Genomic DNA, 22172 nt, shown 5'->3' with positions numbered 1-22172 from the left:
ATTGAACCTGGGTCCTCTGCAAGAGCAGCCAGTGCTCTTAACTGCTGAGCCGTCTCTCCAGCCTCACCTAAGAACTCTTTGCCTAACTCCAGGTCATGAAGATTTATCTCCCATTTTCTTTTAAAGTTTTAGAATTTTATATTTAGATCCATGACTGATTTCAAGTTGAATTTGTACAAGATGTGAGGTATACAGGTCAAAGCTCATTTTTTTAAACATAGCAATCCAATTACTATAGCAACATTTATAGAAGACAATCTTTTCTCCACCTTTGCACCTTTGTCAAAAATCAGTTAACTACACATTAGACGCTCATCTTCTTTTGCTTTTGCTTTCAGTTACTCTTGGCCAACCATGGTCCCCAAATGTTGGAAATTTATGTTAACATAAATTTCAAATTAAATGCTTTTGTAGTGATAGAATCCCACTGTCCAGCTCTCCTGCTAGAATGGGCACTGTCCCTGTGTCCAGTATACCCACACTACTTGCCCATTAGTCACATAGTTGTCGTGTTGGTTACCAAATGGACCTGAGTATTACGGTGCTTGTAATCAAGTAACACTTAATAATGGCTCCCAAGTACAAGGGCAGTAGTGGTAGAAATTCAGATATGCCTCTAAAAGCTAAAAAGTACTCTTGTCAAATGAAAGGTGAAAGTTCTCAATTTAGGGGAAGGAAAAAAAAAAAAACAATCATTTGCTGAAATTGCTATAGTCTACAATAAGAATGACTCACCTGCCCAAGAAATTATGAAGAAAAAAAAAATGTGTACTAATTCTGCTACGATACTTCAAAGCTGCAAGTTACAACCACAGAGTATGTGTATAGTTAAGATAGAAGATGCCAGTTGTGGTGGCACACACCTTTAACTCAGCACTTGGGTGTCAGAGGAGGGCTGATTTCTGTGAGTTTGAGGCTAGCCTGGTTTATATAACAAGTTCTAGACCAGCCAGGACTGCATGGTAAGACCCTGGCTCAAAACAAAATAACCATGATAGACAAGGCACTAAATTTGTGTATGTATAGGGGAAAAACAGGCTATTTCCAGAGTTTGGCACTATCAATGATTCCAGGCTTACACTGGGGCTCTGGAAGGTACTCCTGGCTGACTCGGGGCACTATTTGTGTGGGTCTCTGATTCACTGATCTTCGTGGCTCCTCTTTGATCAATGCCACATCTACCTGGTTTTGTAGTCTTAAAACTGGCTAGGGTGAGTTCTCAAACTTTATTCCTTCTTTCCAAAATTGTTTTTAACTATTCTAATGCCTTTGTGTTTCCACTTAAAATTTCAAATAAGACCTATGACATCTAAAAAAACAAAAACTTTCTGCTTAGATTGTACTGAATGGATTGAACTAATACGGGATAATTTTATAGAAATTGACATCACAGCGGTATTGTCTTCCAGCCCAGAAACTCCTTAAATATCTTTCAGTTATTTAGATCTTTGATTTCTTTAATCAGTATTTTCAGCATAAAAATCCTACACATTTTTCCAATGCAACTGTAAATAGTACTACTTTTAAATTTTAAGACCTAATTATTATTACTAGTATACCGAAGCGCAATTGATTTTGGTACACGGCTCTTATATCCTGCCCTTGATAAACTTATCTGCTAGTTCTAGGACACTTGCTGGTAGAGTTCATGGGATTTCTACATTGATGGTCACTTGTGAATAGAGTTTTACTTCTTCATTTCCAATTGTATGCATCTAATTTCATTTTGTTGCTTAAGGCCTACCCAGAACTTTGGTTACAATACTGAGGAGTTATGAAGATGGACCTTGGTCTCAATCTTGTGGGACAAATTCAGCCTTTCACTATAAAGTCTTATGGTAGGTGCAGAATTTATATAGATTTCCCTTATAGGTCAGAGGACTTCACTCCTGTTCCTAATTCACTGAAAGTTTTTTTGTTATGGACAGATACTACTGGATTTTGTCAAATATTCCGTGTCTACTGAGATGATCTTGTGGCTTTTTCTGTAGTCTATGAATATGGTGAATTGAGTTGAACTAACCTCTCTTTCCCAGGCCCTAGATTTGATCCCCACTATCACAAAAGCAAACACTACAAAGTGGCAGGCAGAGATAAAACATTCAGAGTAATGCAGTGTAGGGAAGTGATTTGCTTTTGCAGCAACAAAGGTGTCTGTGCAAAGGAAATTCCTCTGAAACCAGAAAGGGCCTGGTACAGACCCTGTCCCCAACACCTTGATTGGGTCCCTGAGAAGCCATGTCAGACTTCTAACCTACGAAACTGCAAGAAAATGAATGTGGGCATTTAAGGCACTAAGTTCTTGGAGATTTGTTACACAGCAGTAGAAAACAGATACAGTAAATTCCGCACTTTTTGAGGAACTGGCCCATCATTTCCTCTACCTTGTCAAGTGGACTTTACAGTGTATTTATTTAGAGTTGTTGGCAGTTTACCCACTTCATATGGTTTAATGCTTGTGGAGTCTACAGTGACAGCCCTTTCATCCTTCATCCTGGTGATTTGTGACTTCTTTTTCAAAGAACCATTCTTTTTTGAGACAGGCACCCTGTAGCCCCGGCTGGCCTGGAACTCACTATGTAGACCAGGCTGGCCTTGAACTATTAGAGATCCACCTGCCTCTGCTTCCAAAGTGCTGGGATTAAAGGTGTGCACCACCACGACTGATGCATAGACTTTGTGAAGTGTTTTTTTTTTTTTTTCCATTTTATGTGTATGAGTGTTAGGCTTACATGTAAGTGCACCCAAGTCATTAAGTGCCTGAGGAAGACAGAAGTGGGCGTCGGATCCCCGGGAACTGGAGTTACAGACAGTTGCTAGCTGCCATGTGGGTGCTGGGATTCAAACCCAGGTCTTCTGAAAGAATAGCCAGTGTTCTTAACTGCTGAGCCATCTCTCCAGCCCGCCCCACTTGTAGATTTATACCATTTAATTTGTGAGGCCATTTCAGCCTCAACTGCTGTGCTTCTGACTCCTGTGGGTCCCGCATGGGTTGGATGTCGTGGATGTCTTCCCAAAGCTGCACACTCTTCACTCAGCTGCCTGCTCACCATCCAAACTAAAAGGCTAGCAATACCTCAATATAAACCTCAACCCATGCCCACCCAAGCCCCAGTTTTGTCCCCTCCCTTTCCAGTCCCCATCATTCTAAGCTGCCCCTCCGCACACTTCACTCCAGCCCAGTGCAGCTTCACACCACACCTCTGTTCATGGCGCCTCCAGTGAGGAGCCCCCCACCCCCCTGCACATTTGTGTCTGAGCAATTGTCCCCACCTCTTGCCTCCAGACCCATTTGTGCCTGGCTCTGTCCTCCACAGCTGTTCCCTCAGCACTCAGCAAGAGGGACTCTGTGGCAACAGGCCTCATCTCAGCTCCTCAGCTTACAGTCTCCCCTGTCCCCTCTTTTCCTTCCCACAGAAGCCACTTTCCATACCTTGCACTGCTCCTCCCTGTGACCTTTTGCCAGCTCAGGCCTCCGTCCACAGAGTGCATGACCAGGTTCCCCTGCAGCTTCATGTTGGGGACCCCTGCTGTTTTGGGTTGTAGTCTTTCCATGTCCCGATAGCCGCATGCCAGCTCGGCGAGAATGGAAGGACTCCCTTTCTCAGCCGGGCGCCTTCCTGCTCTCTTCCTGACTCACCTTTTGAAGTGCCCATCACAGATACATGTCCTCCGGCATGAAACTGCCAGGTTTTCCTGTGTGATAATCAGGCAATGGCTGGCAGCCTGGTGGAAGCCCACCACCACATGTAAATGGGGTATCCTACAAAGCACCTATCAACTAAGGCTTTTGCTACTGCCCCCACACTATAAATATCCTGGTTTCCCCTAATTAATCGGAGCTGAATCACTAAGACCTGGAGCTGAGCTGAGTCACTGAATAAAGGAGCTGTACTGTATCCTATGTCTTACTGCCTACGATTCAGTCTCTCTGGAGGGGGCTGTCCCTTCGTAAACAACGACTCCTGGAGATCCTGCTTTCGCTGTTCCCGCACCTCCCCTCGCGGATCGCGAAACATAGAGGGAGTGCCCGGTAGCTTGGAACAGAACTCGCCTGGAAGCGCTGGGACCCATAGAGTCGCCAGCATCCAGTAGTCGCGGAGAGCCTCAGCAACGCAGAGAGACAGGAACCTGCACAGCAGGGACCCAAACAGCAACGCGGTGCACCCCAGCAGCGCACGAGAGACCGGCACCACGCCCAGCAGCTGGCGCTCCGAGATCCCAGCGGGACCCATAGCTTCAGAGGCCTTCCTTCATGGCCTTTGTCCGTGATGGAACTTTGCTGTCCTTTCAGGGCTGCTTAACCACTGCGCTTACCTGTCCCCACCATCTTAGCATAGGTCTAGACCGCAGCACTATGCTGTCACATGTGAAGGAATGAATGAAGGACAGAAGGAGCAAAGGAGCCAATTGTGGGATCTTCAAATAGGCCCCTTTCCCCTTGGGCCCTCCTGTGTCTTCTTGGAACTCAAACCCTCTCCACCTTACCTGGCCTGTTCAAGTCTCAGCTTGCCTATGACCAGCTAAATCAAACTTCTGGTAGTGGCACTCCTTTCATGGAGACCCTTCAATATCCCAGACAAACCCCTGGGGGTTACAGAGGCCTCAAGGGCTCTGGGGCTCTCCAGCACAGCTTTGTATCGCTACCACCTAGGGGTCCTGGCTGGGCCTCCTTTGCAGCTTCCCTCATTCTGGCTAGCCTCGTTCCTTTCTTAAACCCACCACAGAGTCTACTGACACCATCTCCAAAGTGCCTCTTGACCTTGGGTATGATCAGGCCCCAGCATAGCCTTTCGGAAACACGCCCTGCTCCACATGAACAAAGCAGCTCTCCTGGGCTCCTTCCTTGTGATCACATGCAAGCTTTCCACAGCATGATGGGTGCAGCATGTCAGCTCAGGCGGTACATTTGGCCTCTCTGAACCACTGTTCCTTCTTCTGAAAAATGCACTACTAAAGTTGCGAGCTTTTAAGCCAAAAGGCAGTGGTACCCATGGTTGGCAGACTGGAACTCTGATCACCATAGCACTCAAGCCCGAGGCTTCCCATGCTGGGAAACAGCCTCTCTGAAGTATCAGCCTGGGGCCCCTGTTTCCTGCTTGCCCTCCTTGGTAGGGCTCTGATGACCAGTTTCTCACTGCTGCTTCCTAGGTCTTGTGGCATGAGGTGGGCAGGGAGGACTCAGAGGAAGACCCAGGAAAGGGGCTGCAAGGAGCAAAGCCACCCATTTATTCCTTGTTTCTCTGGGTCTGTTTTACCTCAATTCAGTGAAACTGAGATTCCTGCAAGGCAGGCTGTTCCAGACTGACCTTCCCAACTTGCCTTGCTGAGGATGGGAGGGCTGCCTGAGCCAGCAGGAGCCAGCCTATGGTGCACTGGGAAAGGCTGAAAAACAAACTCACCAGAATCCAAATCAGTAAAGCCCAGCACTGGGGTTGCCATGGTAACTTGCAGCAGGCTCCCAGCCTGGCATTTGGCCTCTTTGGAGTTGGGGCACAGACTTGCCAGGCTGGGTTGCCCCTCTCTTGGGCTTATTCAGCTCCTGCCTGGACACAGGAAGGGGCAAGGGCCTAGAGGGGGTACCTCTTATTGAGCTTGTTGATGCTTGTTGAGCATCCACTGTTAGCTAAAGCAAAATCACTTCTCTCCCAGATCAAAGCCCGTACACAAAGGCCCCCCTGTCTTTCCACCATGCAGTTTCCAGCACCAATGGCTCCAGCAGTACCTGACCCACCTGCTGCTGCCTGGCTGATATATCTGCCCTAAGTAGAGATGCCCTCGGGCCTCAACAATGCCGAGAGCCTTGGATTCAGGTAAAGGGGCAGTGAGATGATCCCCTAAGGCCATCCTGATGGCTGAGGTAGGGAAGGGATAAACTTGGGTGGCCGGTGCCGGTGCCGAGCTTTATGAACTCTTATTACTAACAGTACTCACAGCCTCCCCCTGCCCCCTTCTGAACTGCATAACTCCCTCAATGCAGTCCTCACGCTGACCCTCACTGCTCAGCTTGAAACCCACTGCCTACCCCTAGCCTTTCCGATCCCACGGCCACTGCCTGGCACACACAAGCGTGGGCGTACCCTTTGCTGCTTTGCCCTCCTCCAGCCCTGTCTTTTCTACTAAATTAACTTCATCTCAATGTCCCACCATGTCTCCTCCCCACAACCCCCCCCCCCCCCCCCCCCCGCTGGATCACAAAACATGTGCCACTACACACGGCCAACAGTACTCCCTTTTATCAGAGAGGTTAAATGGCTTTCCAGGTGAAACAGGTACTGCCTGGTAAACAGCCAGAGGTCACTAACTCCTGAGAATGGGCTTTTCTTGATTACTTTCTTGTTACTAGATTCCTGGGCTAGACAGTATACTACTAGAGGACCATCACCTGTGGCTCAGTGAACTACCCTTAGGCCTTCTAAGCATGGTCCCCAATCACAGGACTGAGCCCAATCTGCACAGACATAGGAGACGGACCACAGCCTTCATGTCTCCATTTAATGGCTAAGCCAGCTCTGCCTTGATGAAACTCATGCCCCAGTAGGGAAGTCCTCCCTCCTGACTGGCATCCCCTGAAGAGCCCACCCAAGCTCTCACTAGCAACATCCCAGTCCAGGCTTGCTGGCAGTGTGGCAGCTTCATCTTAGCTCCTTTAGCAAGTTGTTGATGGAGGCCAGCAGTTCCCGGAAGTAGCCTTCGTCCTCGCCTTCTTGGAGTTCCAGGGATGCCAGTGCTTGATACTCTGATTGCAAGCTGCCCAGTGTCCTGCTGAGCTGGGGGTCTTGACGGTAGTGGTCCCAGCAGGTGGTCAGGAGCACACCCAGTGTTTGCAATACCTTCTCACGGGCATCATGCTCAGGCAGTGCCAGGAGGTGGGCGGTGATCTCACACCAGCCCTGTTCCCGCAGTTCTGGTAGAAGGTGTACCTGGCGGTATTGCTGCAGCTTCTCTGAGGATGAATCCTGGGTCAACTCTGCCTCTTCCTCTGCAAACATCTGCACACCCAGGCATGGAGTAGGGTGGAAGGGAGAGAATACATATAGCAGTCAGCTTGCACCAGGCCAGCTCTTCCCATGGTGGGTAAAGACATGAGGTTAAGCCAAGAGGCCTACCTACTTTCTTCATGGCTTTTGGCTACCAGAAACCTATTGGGAGGCAACCAACTGGATTCTTGGCTTTCCACATGCTTGCTCATCCACCTGTATTCCATCTGTCTGCCCATTCACTCATTCATCAAGACTCGTGCACACAATGCCAGATGCTGAAGAAACCAAGATGGAGACCCAGTCCCTGTTCCCAGGATCTAGCAAGGGAACAGTATTTCCTAATATGGCTGGAGAGATGGCTTAGCAGATAAAAGTGCAAGCCTGGAAACCTGAATTCAATCCCCAGAATCCATGTAAAGGTGAATGGAGAAAATTGATTAAATTTGTACTCTAATTTACACCAGGGGATGGGAGGGGGGAGGTAGGGAGGGAAAAAAAATCCTGTTCCACCAATGACTAGCTGAACCTAGGTCTAAGTGTCTCTCAAGGGGCACTTCAGTTGTTCTGTTCAGAGAGGCCTGAAAGCTAGGCTGGGGTCCAGAGTACAGAATCCTAGATGTGCCTCCAAGAGGATGGCCTTTGTGCTGAGCAACAAGAGAACTGGGGAAACTTGGGAGAGGGAGTCACATGCTTGGCCTGTGTCATAGTAGAAATTCAGCTCTATCAGCAGAGTGATGAGAACCAGTGCCACTATGCCACCAGCCAAGTTCCAGGTTATTTCAGATGTTGGGAAGCTCTGGAGGCTTCCCATATAAGGTGCAATAGATGTGTCTCCAAGAAGAAAGCAGGAAGTATACCCTGAATCCAAGGAGATCAAGAATAGGAAGGCCAGACAAGGCAAGGAGGAGGCCCAGAAAAGATCAGGGACAGAAGTAGTAGCAAAAGCCATGGGCTTGAAGGCCAGCTTCTGCAGTTAGGGACAAGAAAGGCTGAGCCAAAGTCCTTTTCTAATCTTCCCCCCAAGTCCTGCTGGCCACACCTTCCAACACAACCCAGTCTTCCCCACTGTCTCTGTGCGTTTTGGCTTTGCTGGGCATCTGCAGCAATCCCACCTCCTGCTCCTACTTCTCCAACCCTCTGTGGCAGCCAGTATGCCAGGTCTAACCCCTTTCACAATTTGGCATTTCTAATGATAAAGAAAATGCTCTCCATTGGACCTCCAGGCCCTGTCCCCGCTTGGGTTTGGCTTGGTCCCCCTCACATCCTCCTTTCACCTCCACACTAGCTCCCTACAGGACCTCTGTGTTACAGCTCCCACTTCCAGGCCCATTCTAACATGATCATAGCTCCAGTGCATCGCCACACTCACACTTCTCTACCCACCTCCCTTGGCTGTTGGCCTCCACATTCTAGTAATATTCTGATAAATGTGCTTCAGAAAGTACTTGGGAGGACAAGGATGAAAGACTATTTCCCAACACCTGGCCCAGCACTGGGCTAGTGGAAACCCTTACGGAAGGAAACAGATGTGAGGTCAGCTCCATGCACACACTAGGGAGCATGGGCTCACCATCTCAGGCAGGCACCCACCTATGCGGGAGCCCAGACATCGGGGTGCTGGTAGAGGTCCACCATGGCTGAGGCAAGGAACAGGAAAAGCTTGGGTTGGCTGTGTCCCCATAGCAAGGCCTTGAGGTACCTGGCACCCCTGCAGGCATGCTGCTGCTCAGTCATCCTCAGGCCACTCTGTACCCACCACCCAGTCTGGCTGTAGTTCTTTCTTCTTTAGGGACCATTGTTTCCCTGGACAATGGCTAAGTCCATATCATTCACAGAGGGAAAAGAAGAAAGAGATCTGTTCCTCCTGGGCCATGCCAATGGGTATTCTGGGTATTTGCCTCTGGGCTTAGTGGCCAACTCTCATGCTGTCAGATGTATGTAGGCCTTATCATTTGGCTCAAAACAGTACAATACTACTTGCTGTACCAAGTAACTAGATTTCCTGCAGCTTGGATGGACAGAGAAAACAGACTGAGGGATGAGAGAGAGAGAAAGGAAAAGAGAGATAGTGTTTGACAGAGAAAGGCAGAAACCTACTGCCCAACCTACTGCTTAGAGAAAAGATGGGATGGGGTGCAGAGCAGGGTATAGGCTAGTGGGAATTGGTAGGCCTCCAGCCTCCAGTGGTGTGTAGCAGGTCCAGGACTAGCTGACCCTGCTCCACCTGTCATTAATCATCTGCTCTGGGGAATGTGTGGTCATAGACAAAGGAAAAAGTTCTCTGCAGAGGCTAAATTAGGAATCCAGGCCTAGCTATTTCTTTCTCAAGACACTTCTCAGGCTCACAAATGCCAGAGTAGACAGGGCATCAGTCTCCCCACAAGTAACAAGCTTTGGGGGTCCCTAGGCTCTCAGTCTAGGCATTCTGAGCCCCTGCCTAGACCTGAAGCTCCCAGAAGAGGTATCTCCAGGTTTCTAGAATCCTGGGAGTTAGCACATCCCAGCCTGCCTCCTTGGTCCCTGGCTGCTACATGCCTCCCAGGCTCTGCTGCTCTATCCCACTTTCTCCTTACCACCACACTTTCTGCCTTCAGTCACACTTGGCCCCAATCATTGCTAACACCTCTCCTCCTTGCTATCTCCTCAGGGTTCAGCTGAGGTGTCATGTCTCACAGGACATCCTCTTTCATATATATGTCTTCTCCATCTAAGCCATTCATCTGTCTAATTCATTCATCTGTACATCCATTCTGTTCATCTTTCCATCCATTCAGCAGGATAGAAAGATGGTCAGAAGCATTTGAGAGGGGGCTCGGGTCAAATGGCCAGAAGCAAACACAAACCAAAGTGAGGCAGAAGTCAGAGCAAGTGTGAGCACTCACCTTCTCAGTGACCAGGTCATAGAGCAATGTGACCACACGTACAGCCAGTACCTTCGTGCTCTTTTCTTGCACCAGGCTCCTGAGGACCTGCAGCCCCCCCAGCTTCAGGAACTGCTGCTGGGCATAGGGAAAATGGCGCAGCAGGGAGCACAGCGCAAACAAGACCTAGGAGGCATAGACTGGGGGTAAGTGAGAGCCACACAGATCTGTATCAGTTCTAAGACACAGAAAAGGGACCTGGGGTCATCTCAGCCAGCCTCCATTCTTCCTGAATCCTTGACAGCCTTGAGTCCATCAGTACCTCAGAACTCATGATGGTGAAAGCGAAAGGGGGTCTCAGATACCTTCAACAAAACTAAGCAGGCAAATGGTGGGCAAGGAGAAGCCCAGCACAGGAAGCTGGAGGTGAGAAAGTGTAGGTGCAAAGGCCACCCAGCTACAGCTACATCCATCCAGACCTCCAGACTCTATACTGTTATTTGCTTTAGTTGAGTGTGAGCTCTCCCCTGTGACACCCAGTGGACAATGTTCAGGCCCCTAAGAATAGCATGAGTAGATAAGGAGCCTTTCCCCTCAGGCCCTGAGGTACACTAAGTACTGGGCAGGAACAAAGGGCAGAAACTTGCCTTCTTCTTCGCAGTGAGAGGCTGCTCTGTGGCTAGGATGACCAGTAGCTTCTGAAGGGCTCCTCCTTCAATGGCCTCCACCTGGACCTTTGGGTTGCTGGGGGAAAAGCATAAGAAATCGTGGTCATTTTGCTTGGCCCAGGATTAGGGGACTAGGGAGCTAACCACACCAACCTTCCTTGGGAAAGGAGAGTAGCACAAGGGGTGGTTCCCATTCTGGACAGGTTAGAACTCAGTTGGGGAAAAAGAAATTAATGGGTATGGCCCTGCTTTATTAGAATGACTTAAAGCCCAGAAAAAAGGGCCAAGGGTCCCATACTGGCCTGCTGTTCCCCAGAAGCCAGAACACCAAGAGATCTACGAGATAAATCACTTATACCACCATAAGGCTAACCTGACACTGAAGTGGCATCCAAAGGTACTACTGCAGTGTCCCAGCTATGGAAAGCCTCCCAAGCCAGTGTTGAAAGCTCTGTCTTCCATGATCCCAGGTATGCTATTCACTGGGGGACAATCACTAATGCCTCTGTGCTTTCTAGGTATGGAGCTCCTGGAGGTCAGGGCCAGGAGCCCTTCCTGTCCTCACTCAGGACTAGACAGCAGGCAGAACACTGTGTGGGAAGAAGGCAGGTGCAAAGCACAAGAGCCGCGGATTCTCAGAATGCAAAGCAGATCTTCACAGAGGACTACCCAGCAGCTCCATGCTAAGCTCTTCCAGAGCAGCTTCTATAATCTCCTCCATCTCCAGAGTCTTTATAGAACCTGCCACATCATGGAGCCTTACATACAAGGGATGAGTAAACAGGTACAACCATGAACAGGCCAATAACAGCACAGGTAATACTCACTCAAAACCTAGCACTGCCTCTGGGTCTCTACCCATTCTAGGCTGAAAATCTGTGAGGCCATTAAAACAAATATTTCAAGCCCTGGGCCTAAAGAGATGACTCTGCAGTTAAGAGCACTTGCTGCTCTTGTAGAGGGCCCAGGTTCAGTTCCCAGCATCCAAATGGAGTCTCTCAACTGCCTGTAACTCCAGTTCCAGAGGATCCAACACCCTTTCTGGCCTATGTGGGTACCAGGCATCCATGTGCAGCACATACATATATACATACAGGCCCTTATACAAACACATTAAAAAATAAAATCTTTTTTATACAAACACATAAAAATTAAATCTCCCTGTAGCCCTAGCTGACCTAGGTCTGCTATGGAGACCAGCCTGGCCTCAAACTCACAGAGATCCGCCTGCCTCTGCCTCCCGAGTGCTGGGATTAAAGGCATGCGCTACCACACCCGGCCCAAAAATAAATAAATCTTAAACAAATATTTCAAGCCCAGCCCTCCTAGATAAAAGGAGGGTACTAGATAGGAGATATTCCAGATAAAGGCAACTCTTCACAGAACCCTTGCTTTTTTGTTTGTTTACATTTTTGTTTTGTTTTGAGATAGTGTCTTGTTATATAGCCCAGGTTGGCCTGGAATTCACTGCAATCCTCCTGCCTCAGCCTTTTGAGTGCTGGGATTACAGGCATGTGCCATGGTCCTTTGCTTTCTAAGATTATATAAACAATCAATTACAGAGCATGTGCCAAGCACAGAAGCCTCAGATGCCCACTCAGGAGGCCTCAAAGAACAGAAGGGCAGACTACAGATTAGATAGTTGTAAGTTACACCACCCAGACAACCAACAAAATATCAAAATCTCCATAATCTCTGGATGACTTATCTTTGTCACAAGTACCCTGGAGACCACAGAACATTTGCCCCCCTCCAACCCTAACCTTCTAGCCAGAAGATCTCCCAGAATGGTAGGGTACAGGGAAGCAAGGACAAACTGGAGTCAGCTCCTGTCCTAGTCCAAAGCCCAGAAAAAGGGAGAAGGCAGGAAACAGGAGAAAGGGTATACCATGCTGCTACACTCAAGTGAGGGCCCAGTACATAGCAGGTGCTCCCCAAGGTGGCTGAATGGAGTGCTAAGGGGCCAACTCATTCCCCAGAAATGGCCTGCTCCTTCTGCTCCTACCAGGAATCAGCTTCGCTTCAAGGTTGAAAGCAGATCTAGCTTTAGCACATATGACCAAAGATTTCCTTGACCCTTTGGTCCTGACATCACTTCACTTGAAAAGATGTGTAGAGGGTGTTGACTAGTCACAGCATCTCCATTCTTGTGCATATGGAGCAGCCTGGAAAGAAACTGGAGTCCCAGGAGATGGCAGGATGACAGCTCCTCTCCAAACATGGAGCCTGTGCAGAGGGCTGGGGAGGAGCCTCTCCCCTGCCTGCTTGCTCCCCTGACTTGAGACAGGCAGCTGCTTCATCAATGTGTGAGTTAATTAGGGCTGAGGAACACTCAACCACAACAGACAGAGTCTATGAAGGGAAGAGGACCATGCTGTGAAATTCATACAAATATCAAATGCTGCCTTCCAAAGAAGGGAGGCTGTGAGGTCCACAGCACATCAGCCTCAGGAAGCCCCTCTCAGGAACCCCATTCCCAGGGGCCCTCTCAAGACAGCAAGCAAATTCACCACAGCACCTACCATCATGGCCTTAATAACTCACCCCAGGCTAAGCATCCAGAAGAGCCCTTCCATTTTGTACACAAGAAGCAGAACTGAGTCTGCTTTCAGGCAGGCTGCCAGAAGCCAGGAGCGATCTACAGCTATGCCAACCACAGTCCACCCTCTCTTAGATAGGTTCCCTTCCCTCCCCAGGGAGAAAAGCCTATTTAGAGTAGAAAAGACTAGGTTTCCAATATAAGGGATGCAAATCAGAAAGAAAGCCTGAGGACCTCTCAAGAGTTGCTGAAATGACTTTCACAGGCAGTAAATTTACTTTCTCATTGTAGCATAGTTCCAAAGGGTCTGTGGACTGTAGGACCATAGACTACAGGTGGGCCTGTGGCTGAACACAGCCTTGGAAGCCTGAGCCTGTATGCTTCCTGGCCTCTTCATGTGTTCAGATTAAATAAGGTTTCCATACTAACTCTAGGCCCTACCTCTGGGTTCTCACCACATCAGGGGTCCATAAAACATCCTCCAGAATGGGCTGTTACTGCTGACCAGGAAAGGGGTTGTAGAAACAAGAAGTAGGAAAGACTAGGCTTAAGATTCCAGATGGCCTCAATCTATGCAGGCAGGAACAGACAACAGAAGAGGGGCTTCCCTTCTCTTCTAGCCCTAGGCAGACACCGTCCTACTTCCAGAAAACACCCTCTCTAGGCAGCTCAGCCATGGGACTTCAATATTCATGCCTGTGTGCTTTGAGGGAGGTGTTCAAACAGCTCAGAGCACTAAGGATTGCAAGGGCCAGGGCCTGAAGGACTGTCAGAGAGAATCCTGTGAACACTGGCTGATAAATTGGTAAGTCCCTTGATGGCTTCCTCACCAGAGAGACAGAGCTGGGACTACCCCATGCTAGAGACAGAATGGCTAATGAATGTCAAAATGTTGGCCAATGTGTTACAATAAGATTTTAATCACAGTGGGTTCACTATATAAGGAGGCCTAGCCAAATCCTTGAGAGCACAGCTGTATTCAGCCCAGATGCCTAGAGCACATACATGCCACTCACATCCCTCTCAGTCTATGAGCCCTGGACCAGAGTTTCTGCTTACATCTAAAGAGGGCCAGTCCTGGTGGCTGGAAGGTGGGTGACCTACACAGGGAATTTGAGTGTGTTAAAAGGGCAAGAGCCTGCCTTGCCTCTCAGTGACATCAACATCTATGTACTCAAAATCAAAAGGATATTAAGGATGTAGCTCATCTCCAATGTGATAAATAAGAATAAACCTTGTTTAGGGCTAAGCTGGCTGAAATGAATAATTACCATTAGCACTTGGATTACTGGGATGTTCACAATTATCAGGCAAGTCTGCTGTTTGTGTGCAGAGGGAAGATAGTAACTGCTACTCTGAAAATCTTGATGGGGACAGAGGGAAGGAGGCTGGATCACAGAATTGGAAGTGATTGCATTTGAAGTTATGAAATAGTTCAGGTCAGGGTGACAGCAATAGTCAATCTGCCAAGAGCCATAGGTCTGTCTTAGCTGCTGAGCAAGTCTCTGGGTATAAGTGGAATGAAAGAGCTGACCTGGGGAGCAGCCAGGCCGAGTCAGAGGCCACTCAGGACTGGTTACATAATTTTCAGGTTCAAATATGACATCAAATTTTAGGCTCCTTCAAAGATTCTTAGGAATTTCAAGACAGTAAGAGTAGAACATTAAGTCATATGTAGGCACTTCTGAGTGTGGAGCCCTGTGCCTCTGCATGGCTACTTAGGAGATGATCTGAATAAGGACTGAAAGGTGAGTGTGAATTGGTAGAAAAGGAGAAAAAGTGGAAGGGGCAAAAGTCTGGGTTGAGAAATATGGGGAGGCTAGTAAGCTAGATGGGGCCAGGAGATGCTCAGGTGAAACCCTGATGCAGAGCTTGCATCTGCTAGACTCCCAGATGGAGCTTGGACTCTGGGCATGTCCACAGGACACTAGACACATATGAGAGGATATACTTTCTTATGGGGCCTCACAGTACTTTGAAGTGGGGCAAACATTCCTTTTCTTCACTGTGTTCTGGAAAGTCCTGAGAAGATGCTATACAGAAGGGCACAGGTACATCTCTAGGGTGGTTGTGGCCAGGCTGGGCTCTGCATGGTTCTGCCTGATAAAACTATGTAAGCTCATTTTCTTGTCCAGACAGTAAGATTCTTTCTCTGGTGTCCTCACCTAGCCTACACCCAACATGTGGCTTAAGCATCTGTGAACCACAGATTTGCAACACATGCAATCCTGTAAGTAGGGTGAGCAGAAGGGATCCATACTGCCTGGCCAATTAGGGACAAGTAGGTATATAATCAATCACTCAAGATAAAATTACCAGCTTGAATTAAAAAAATGGAATAGCTCTATTCCCAAAGAAACACTACATCTAGCTCTTCCACATGAAAGTGAAGCCCCCAAAGAGAAACAAAACATCTGGCCTTTAATACAAGCCTCATAGCACCCGACTGTGGTGGGAAGCTAACAGACACCTGTAAAGTTACATGTAGATCTAGGGTGAGACCAATACTCTGTCCCTTCATAGAAAGTCTCCAACCAGAAGTCATTCATTTAAGTAAATGTGTAGTGGCCAAAGCTCACCCCAGTGATAATACCCACAAGAAGGCATCTAAGGCTTCTTTCCAGATGAAAACACAAACACAAAAAAGACATAAACAGGGCCTCAAAGGAGGGCCAGAAAATAATCTAACTATAGGCACCAGGTACCTTCCAAACAAACCACATGTCACAATCACCTTGGAGCACTTCTTTTTAAGTCACTTCAAATTACAGAAGTAAGAAGTAAGAAAGTAAGGTAGGCATGTTAGTGTGTACCTGTAATTCCATCACTTGGAGTTAAGGTAAGAGGATCATTTGGGCTTAGGAGTTCAAGATCAGCCTGGACAACATAGCAAGACCCCATTTCTAAACAACAATAATAGTAACACAAACAACAGAAACCAGATAAGTTGTTTTACAAAAAACAAGTTACAGAAAACTCCCATCAAGATTTACCAATTGTTGCTAGGTGTGGTGGTGCAGGCCTTTAATCCCAGCACTCAGAAAGCAGAGGTGGACAAATCTATGATCTCTGTGAGATCGAGGCTAGTCTGGGTTTCATAGCAAGTTCCAGACCAGCTGTGGCTATAGGGAGACCCTGTATCAAACAAACAAAAAGCTAACAGTACTACATGTGCTTTTCTATTTTTTTCCCTGTTTTCCTCCCTCCTTCCCTCCTTCTCTCATTTGTTTTCAGTGCTGGGGATCAAACCCAGGGCCTTGCACATACTAGGCAAAATACTTTGTCACTGAGATACACATCCAACCCTTCTCTCTCTCTTTTTTTTTATATATATATGGTCTTTTTGAGACATGGTCTTCTTACAGCTCTATCTGACCTGGAATTCCCTATGGAACCAGACTGGCCTAGATCCCACAGAGGTCCACCCACCTCTGCCTCCCAAGTGCAGGGATTAAAGGTGTGCACCATCATACTTGGCTGTGTAAATATTTATACAGAACTTTTCTCAAACATCTGAGAGTAGGCTGCAGATATGATACCCTTTTACTCCTAAACAGATTAGAATATATTTCCTAAGAACATATACAGTATAAATACCAGATCACGGTACTAGCATGATTTATAGGATATTCAGCTTTTGCCAACTATCATAATAATATCCTTTTTAGAAAGTATTTTTCATCCCAGGTCCAGTCCAAGCCCATAGTAGTAGCATGTCTCTCTAGTCTCCATTACTCTGGAACTCTTCCTTACTCTGCCTTGGGCGACAATGACATTTGAGAGTGAGGGCTACTTATACAACATGCCTCAGTTTGGATTTATCTCATGATTAGATTGAGGTTATTCATTTTGGCAGGAATATCACAAAAACAATGTAGTTTATTTCTCAGTACATCACATCAGGGGACACAAGATGTCAATAAGCCCTATGACTGGTCATGTCCACTTTGGTTGTGAGAGTACCTGTCAGATTTCTCCATTATAAGAATAGTATTTGGGGCTGGAGAGATGGCTCAGTGGTTAAAAGCACTGGTTACTCTTGCAAAGGACCTGGGTTCGATTCCCAGCACCCACGTGGCAGCTACAAACTGTCCTTAAATCCAGTTCCAGGGAAATCCAAAGCCCTCTTCTGACCTCTGCGGCATTGCATGACATGGGTGCACTCACATGCATGCAGGAAATTCACTCATACACATAAAAATTATAAAATAAAATATTAAAAAAAGAATATAAGCCACTAAAATTTTTTTAAAAAGAATAGTATTTGTCCCTTTGAAATAAATAAATATTGTATGGAGACACAGAGATAGTAAGATAGTAAAACAACCTATTCCTTATCAAACTTTCACCCACTAGTTTTGGCATTCACTGACAATTCCTGCCTAATTATTTCCATGTTGTCAAATGGTGACATCCAAACTCCACCACTGCTTCTATCTTTATTTGTTGGCACTGTACTTGAAATAGCCGATCTGTTTTTCTTCATACACACACACACACACACACACACACACACACACACACATGGATTCTTATTTAATCTATGGGATGTAATTCACCTTTATCACTATTTTGAGACTCAAATTATGCTTGAATAAATCACCAATGCCTTCCTTTCATACTGGCTGGCACCTTTTTGATTCATTTTCCTCATTCTTTGCATGTACTTCATCACTTTCTGGTACAGGATGTTTTTATTCAAGATACTGTACTTGGTCTGCATCAGACATGGAACCAGTGATTTCTCCAAGGAGTGCTTCTTTTGGAGCACTTTTTGAAAATACATATTCTAGCTACATATACTAAATTACAATTTCAGAAGATATTGGCCCCAAATTCTGCTTTTTCATAAGTGTTCCACATGATATGTACTGAGAACCACCATCTGGGATAACTAGACCTTATACTTAATCTTTGTACTCCCTCTCTGATAACTTGCTATCTAGTATTTGTAGACCAGAGTGGGAGAGAGATCACCATCAAACAAGACATCTGTATGCCAGTTTTACAAGTTTCCAACTACTATAATATGGTCTTCTGATAATGACCAGCAGTTTGCTTCACGAGGCTTATATCCATCAATCCCAACTCTACCCCTCAAAGTGAAAAGGTGTTTAATTCTGCAATAATAAGTCAGCCCTTCTGAAGGGCTCCCTCTCAGGAGCACCAAATACCCAAAGAAGGCTCGCTTCCCTGGCCTGGCATCATGAGATCATGCACTTGTACTCATTGTGAATCTTGCAACCTTGAATTCCCAGACAATGCTCTATGGGGATGCTGCTCCATGTACTGAAAAATCCCTACAAACATCACCTAAACCCACCTGCAGGGTTCCAGCCTGGTTAACTCTTCCAGAGCCCAGTGGGCTCAGTCACCTCTCTCCTGGGGTTACTCTGCCTCTATGCCTGAGGCTATCTCTATTTTGGGCAATTGTGTAGGTTAGTTTTTTTGTGAACTTGACAAAAACTAGAATCATCTAGTAAGAAGGAATCTCAGTAGAGGAACTTCCTCCATCAGACTTGGCCTACAGGCATGTCTGTGAGGCATTTTCTTAATTGTTAAACTATAAAGGAGAGCCCAGCCCACTGTGGGTGGTGCCATCCCTGGGTGAGTGGGCCTAGACTGTACAAGAAAAGCAGCTGAACAAGTCAGAGGAAGCAAGCCAGTAAGCAGCATTCCTCCATGGTTTCTGCTTCAGTTCTTGCCTCCAGGTTCCTGGCCTGAGTTCTCTCCTGATTTCCCTCAAAGATAAACTGTGCTTTGGAAGTTTAAGATGAAATAAAGCTTTTCCTCCCCAAGTTGGTTCTGGTCAGTGTTTTATCAATACTGTTAGCAACAGAAAGTAACTAGTACAGAAATACTTTGGAGCTGGGTGTGGTGGTGAATGCCTTTAATCCCAGCACTTGGGAGCCAGAGACAGGCGGATCTCTGTGAGTTCAAGGCCAGCCTGGTCTACATAGTGAGTTCCAGGATAGCTGGGGCTACAGGGAGACCCTGTCTCAAAAAGACAAAAAAACAAAACAAAAAAACAACAAAAATAAATAAATTAAAAAATATATCTTATTGAGAGAGTGCCTGTTCAGGCCTCCCTCTGGCATAGGGGCAAAGAACTCAGGGGATCACCTGAGAGTGCCTGGATCCTGCCTCCAGTGGTGGTGAGCGTCCCTAAATCTTGCTGTACCCAACCCCCTAAATGGGATTCGTGAGGCCCCTACCAAGCACCCTGGGCAGATCTCTGCCCTTTGGTAGGATAAGGCTGAGACCTTAACAAACAGCCTGAGTGGGCCTGTTCCAACTTCTGTCAGTATAGCGGCTGAGATCTCAGCAGATCGCCAAAGAGTGCCTGTTCTGGCCTTCCTTAGGCATAGGGTCTGAGAACTCAGCAGACCACCTGAGAATCCCAAAATCAGTCTCCCTTTAGGGAACTTCCCAAATTTTGCTCTAAGTTCCTGCTAGTAGGAGTCCAAACCTTAGAAGGAAGCCTGAGTGTACCTGATTAGAACCTGACTTGGGCTTCTGTGGGTGCTCCTGAATAGCAGTTTGAAGCCATCAGTTCCCTCCAAAATAAAACCTGAGAGAACCTGAAACCTGGACCAACCAGCTTTACATAACCAATAAGAAAAGGACCAAGGCACACCAATAATACAAACAGAAGCAAACTTCAACTTAATTTTCATATCAGAATCACAAACAATAAAAGTTCACATGCCAAAATCACAATGAAAGAATAATAAAATGGAAAGCCAAAACATATGTCCCCACCAAACTCCATCAGTCCTGTAGAAGAGTTCTACAAGGAGAACCCCCTAAAGATAACCCAGGACACAGAATTTAAAAGAACAATCATGGGGCTGCAGAGATGGCTCAGTGGTTTAAGAGCACTGACTGCTCTTGCAGAAGACCGGGGTTCAATTCCCAGCACCCACATGGAGGCTACGAACCGTCCTTAACTCCAGTTCCAGGGGAATCTGAAGCCCTCTTCTGACCTCTGCAGCATTGCACAACACAAGTGCACTCAAGTACACGCAGGCAATACACTCATACACATAAAATAAAAATAATGAATAAAATATTAAAAAAATAAGGGCACTTAAAAGAACAATCATAAGCATGATCAAGGAATTCAATGAATTTAAAGAACACACAAAGAATTAAAAGAAGACAGGGATAAACTTCTGAATGAATTCACAAAAGAGAGATAAACATTTAAGAAAATTAAGGCAGAAATGAAGAAAGAAGTGAAAAACTCAATAAGCCAACTTGAAACAACCGGGGACAGCCTCACTGCTAGGATGAATGAAATGGAAAACAGAATATCAACATTGGAGGATAATGTTGAAGAATTGGACCACTCAAGCAAGGATTATGAAAAATTAAAAAAACAACAACAACACAGGAATGAGCTGGAGAGGTGACTCAAGTGGTTAAGAACACTGTTCTTACAGAAGACCTGGGTTCGAATCCCAGCATCCACATGGCAGCTAACAACTGTCCATAACTCTAACCCCAGGGGATTCAACAGCCTCTTCTGTCCACCATGGGCATTGTATGACACGGGTGCATTACCTACATGCAGGCATAATACTCATGCACATAAAAGTAATAAATAAAATATAAAAGAAAGAAAGAAAGAAAGAAAGAAAGAGAGAAAGAAAGAAAGAAAAACAAACCCCACAGGAATGGAATATGCAAGAGATGTGGGAAACCATGAAAAGACCAAATCTACATATCACAGGCATAGAGGAAGGAGAACAATTTCACGTTAATGGTATTGACCAGCTCTTAAACAGGATCATAGAAGAGAACTTCCCAAAATTAAGGAATGACATCCAGATACAAAATACAAGAAGCACATAGAACACCAAATAGACAGTACCAGAAGAAGCTTTCCACAGCATATCATAGTAAAAACACTAAATGTACAAAACAGAGAGAATACTGAAAGCAGCAAAAGAAAAACAACAAGTCACATACAAAGGAAAGCCCATCAGAATTACAGCTGACTTATCAATGTGAACTATGAAAGCCAGAAGAGCCTGGACCAAGGTATTTCCTGTTCTAAATGACAATAGATGCCAGCTTAGAATACTGTACCCAGCAAAAATGTCTATTATGGTTGAGGGGGAAAGAAAAATCTTCCATGACACGAATAGCCTGAAAGAATACATGTCCACAAAACCAGCCCTTCAAAGAATACTTGAAGCAATACAAAGAATGAAGAAAAGAACAACTATACTCTGGGGCAACAAAAGAAAATAAAGGTATAATTGAGGAAATACAAAATTAGACAAAGAACACAAACAGCAATCAAAATGATGGCAACCAACACACATCTTTCACTAATAACTTTAAATATCAATGGACTGAACTCCCCAGTCAAAAGACACAGGCTAAGTGAATGGATTAAAGAAACAAAATCCATCTTTTTACTGTCTGCAAGAAACCCATCTAACCTTCAAGGACAGATACTACCTTAAGATGAAAGGATGGAAAAGAATATTCCAAGCAAATGGCACTAAAAAACAAGCAGGGCCTGCAATTCTAATATCTGACAAAATAGACTTCAAAGTAAAACTAATCAGAAGAGATAAGGAGGGTCCTTCATTCTGATCAAAGGAACAATTAACCAAGAGGATATTACAATCCCGAACATGTATGCACCAAACTCTGGTGCACCCAAATTCATAAAAACAACACTACAGGACTTTAAGACACAAATTAACCTCAACTCAGTAATAGTAGGGGATTTCAATACCCCACTGTCTACATTAGATAGGTCAACTGGACAAAGAATAAACAGAGAGACCTCTGAATTAAATGATACCATACATCAAATGGACCTAACAGACATCTTTCGAATATTCCACCCAAGCACCAAAGAATATACACTTTCTATTCAGCACCCCATGGAACTTTTTTCAAAAATTGACCACATACTAGGGCACAAAACAAACCTCAACAAATACAGAAAAATTGAAATGATTCCATGCATTCTATCAGACCACAATACAATAAAGTTAAAATCAACAATGGAAGAAGTCCCAGTCACTACACAACATGGTGATTAAACAACACACTCCTAAACAATCAGTGGGTCAAAGGAGAAATTAAGAAAGTGTAT

At 46.0% G+C, this 22172-nt stretch overlaps 1 protein-coding gene across 3 annotated transcripts in view; it reads right to left on the bottom strand.

Annotated features, from left to right (window-relative positions):
- Positions 1-6476: 6476 nt before the first annotated feature.
- Sil1 (SIL1 nucleotide exchange factor) overlaps positions 6477-22172 on the bottom strand; it is a 314878-nt gene continuing 299182 nt past the window's right edge. For all 3 annotated transcript variants that reach the window (XM_008834287.2, XM_029564109.1, XM_008834288.2), the window contains exons 8-10: positions 10492-10588; positions 9866-10030; positions 6477-6992 (exon numbers count right to left, since the gene is read on the bottom strand). In XM_008834287.2, the coding sequence (XP_008832509.1) occupies positions 6636-6992; positions 9866-10030; positions 10492-10588 (619 nt within the window). In that variant the 3' untranslated portion in view covers positions 6477-6635. The remainder of the gene's footprint in view (positions 6993-9865; positions 10031-10491; positions 10589-22172) is intronic.

The sequence above is a fragment of the Nannospalax galili genome, unplaced genomic scaffold (genome assembly GCF_000622305.1).
Source record: "Nannospalax galili isolate Female #2095 unplaced genomic scaffold, S.galili_v1.0 scaffold856, whole genome shotgun sequence".
Taxonomy (NCBI): domain Eukaryota; kingdom Metazoa; phylum Chordata; class Mammalia; order Rodentia; family Spalacidae; genus Nannospalax; species Nannospalax galili.
This window is presented reverse-complemented; position numbering and strand designations above follow the sequence as displayed.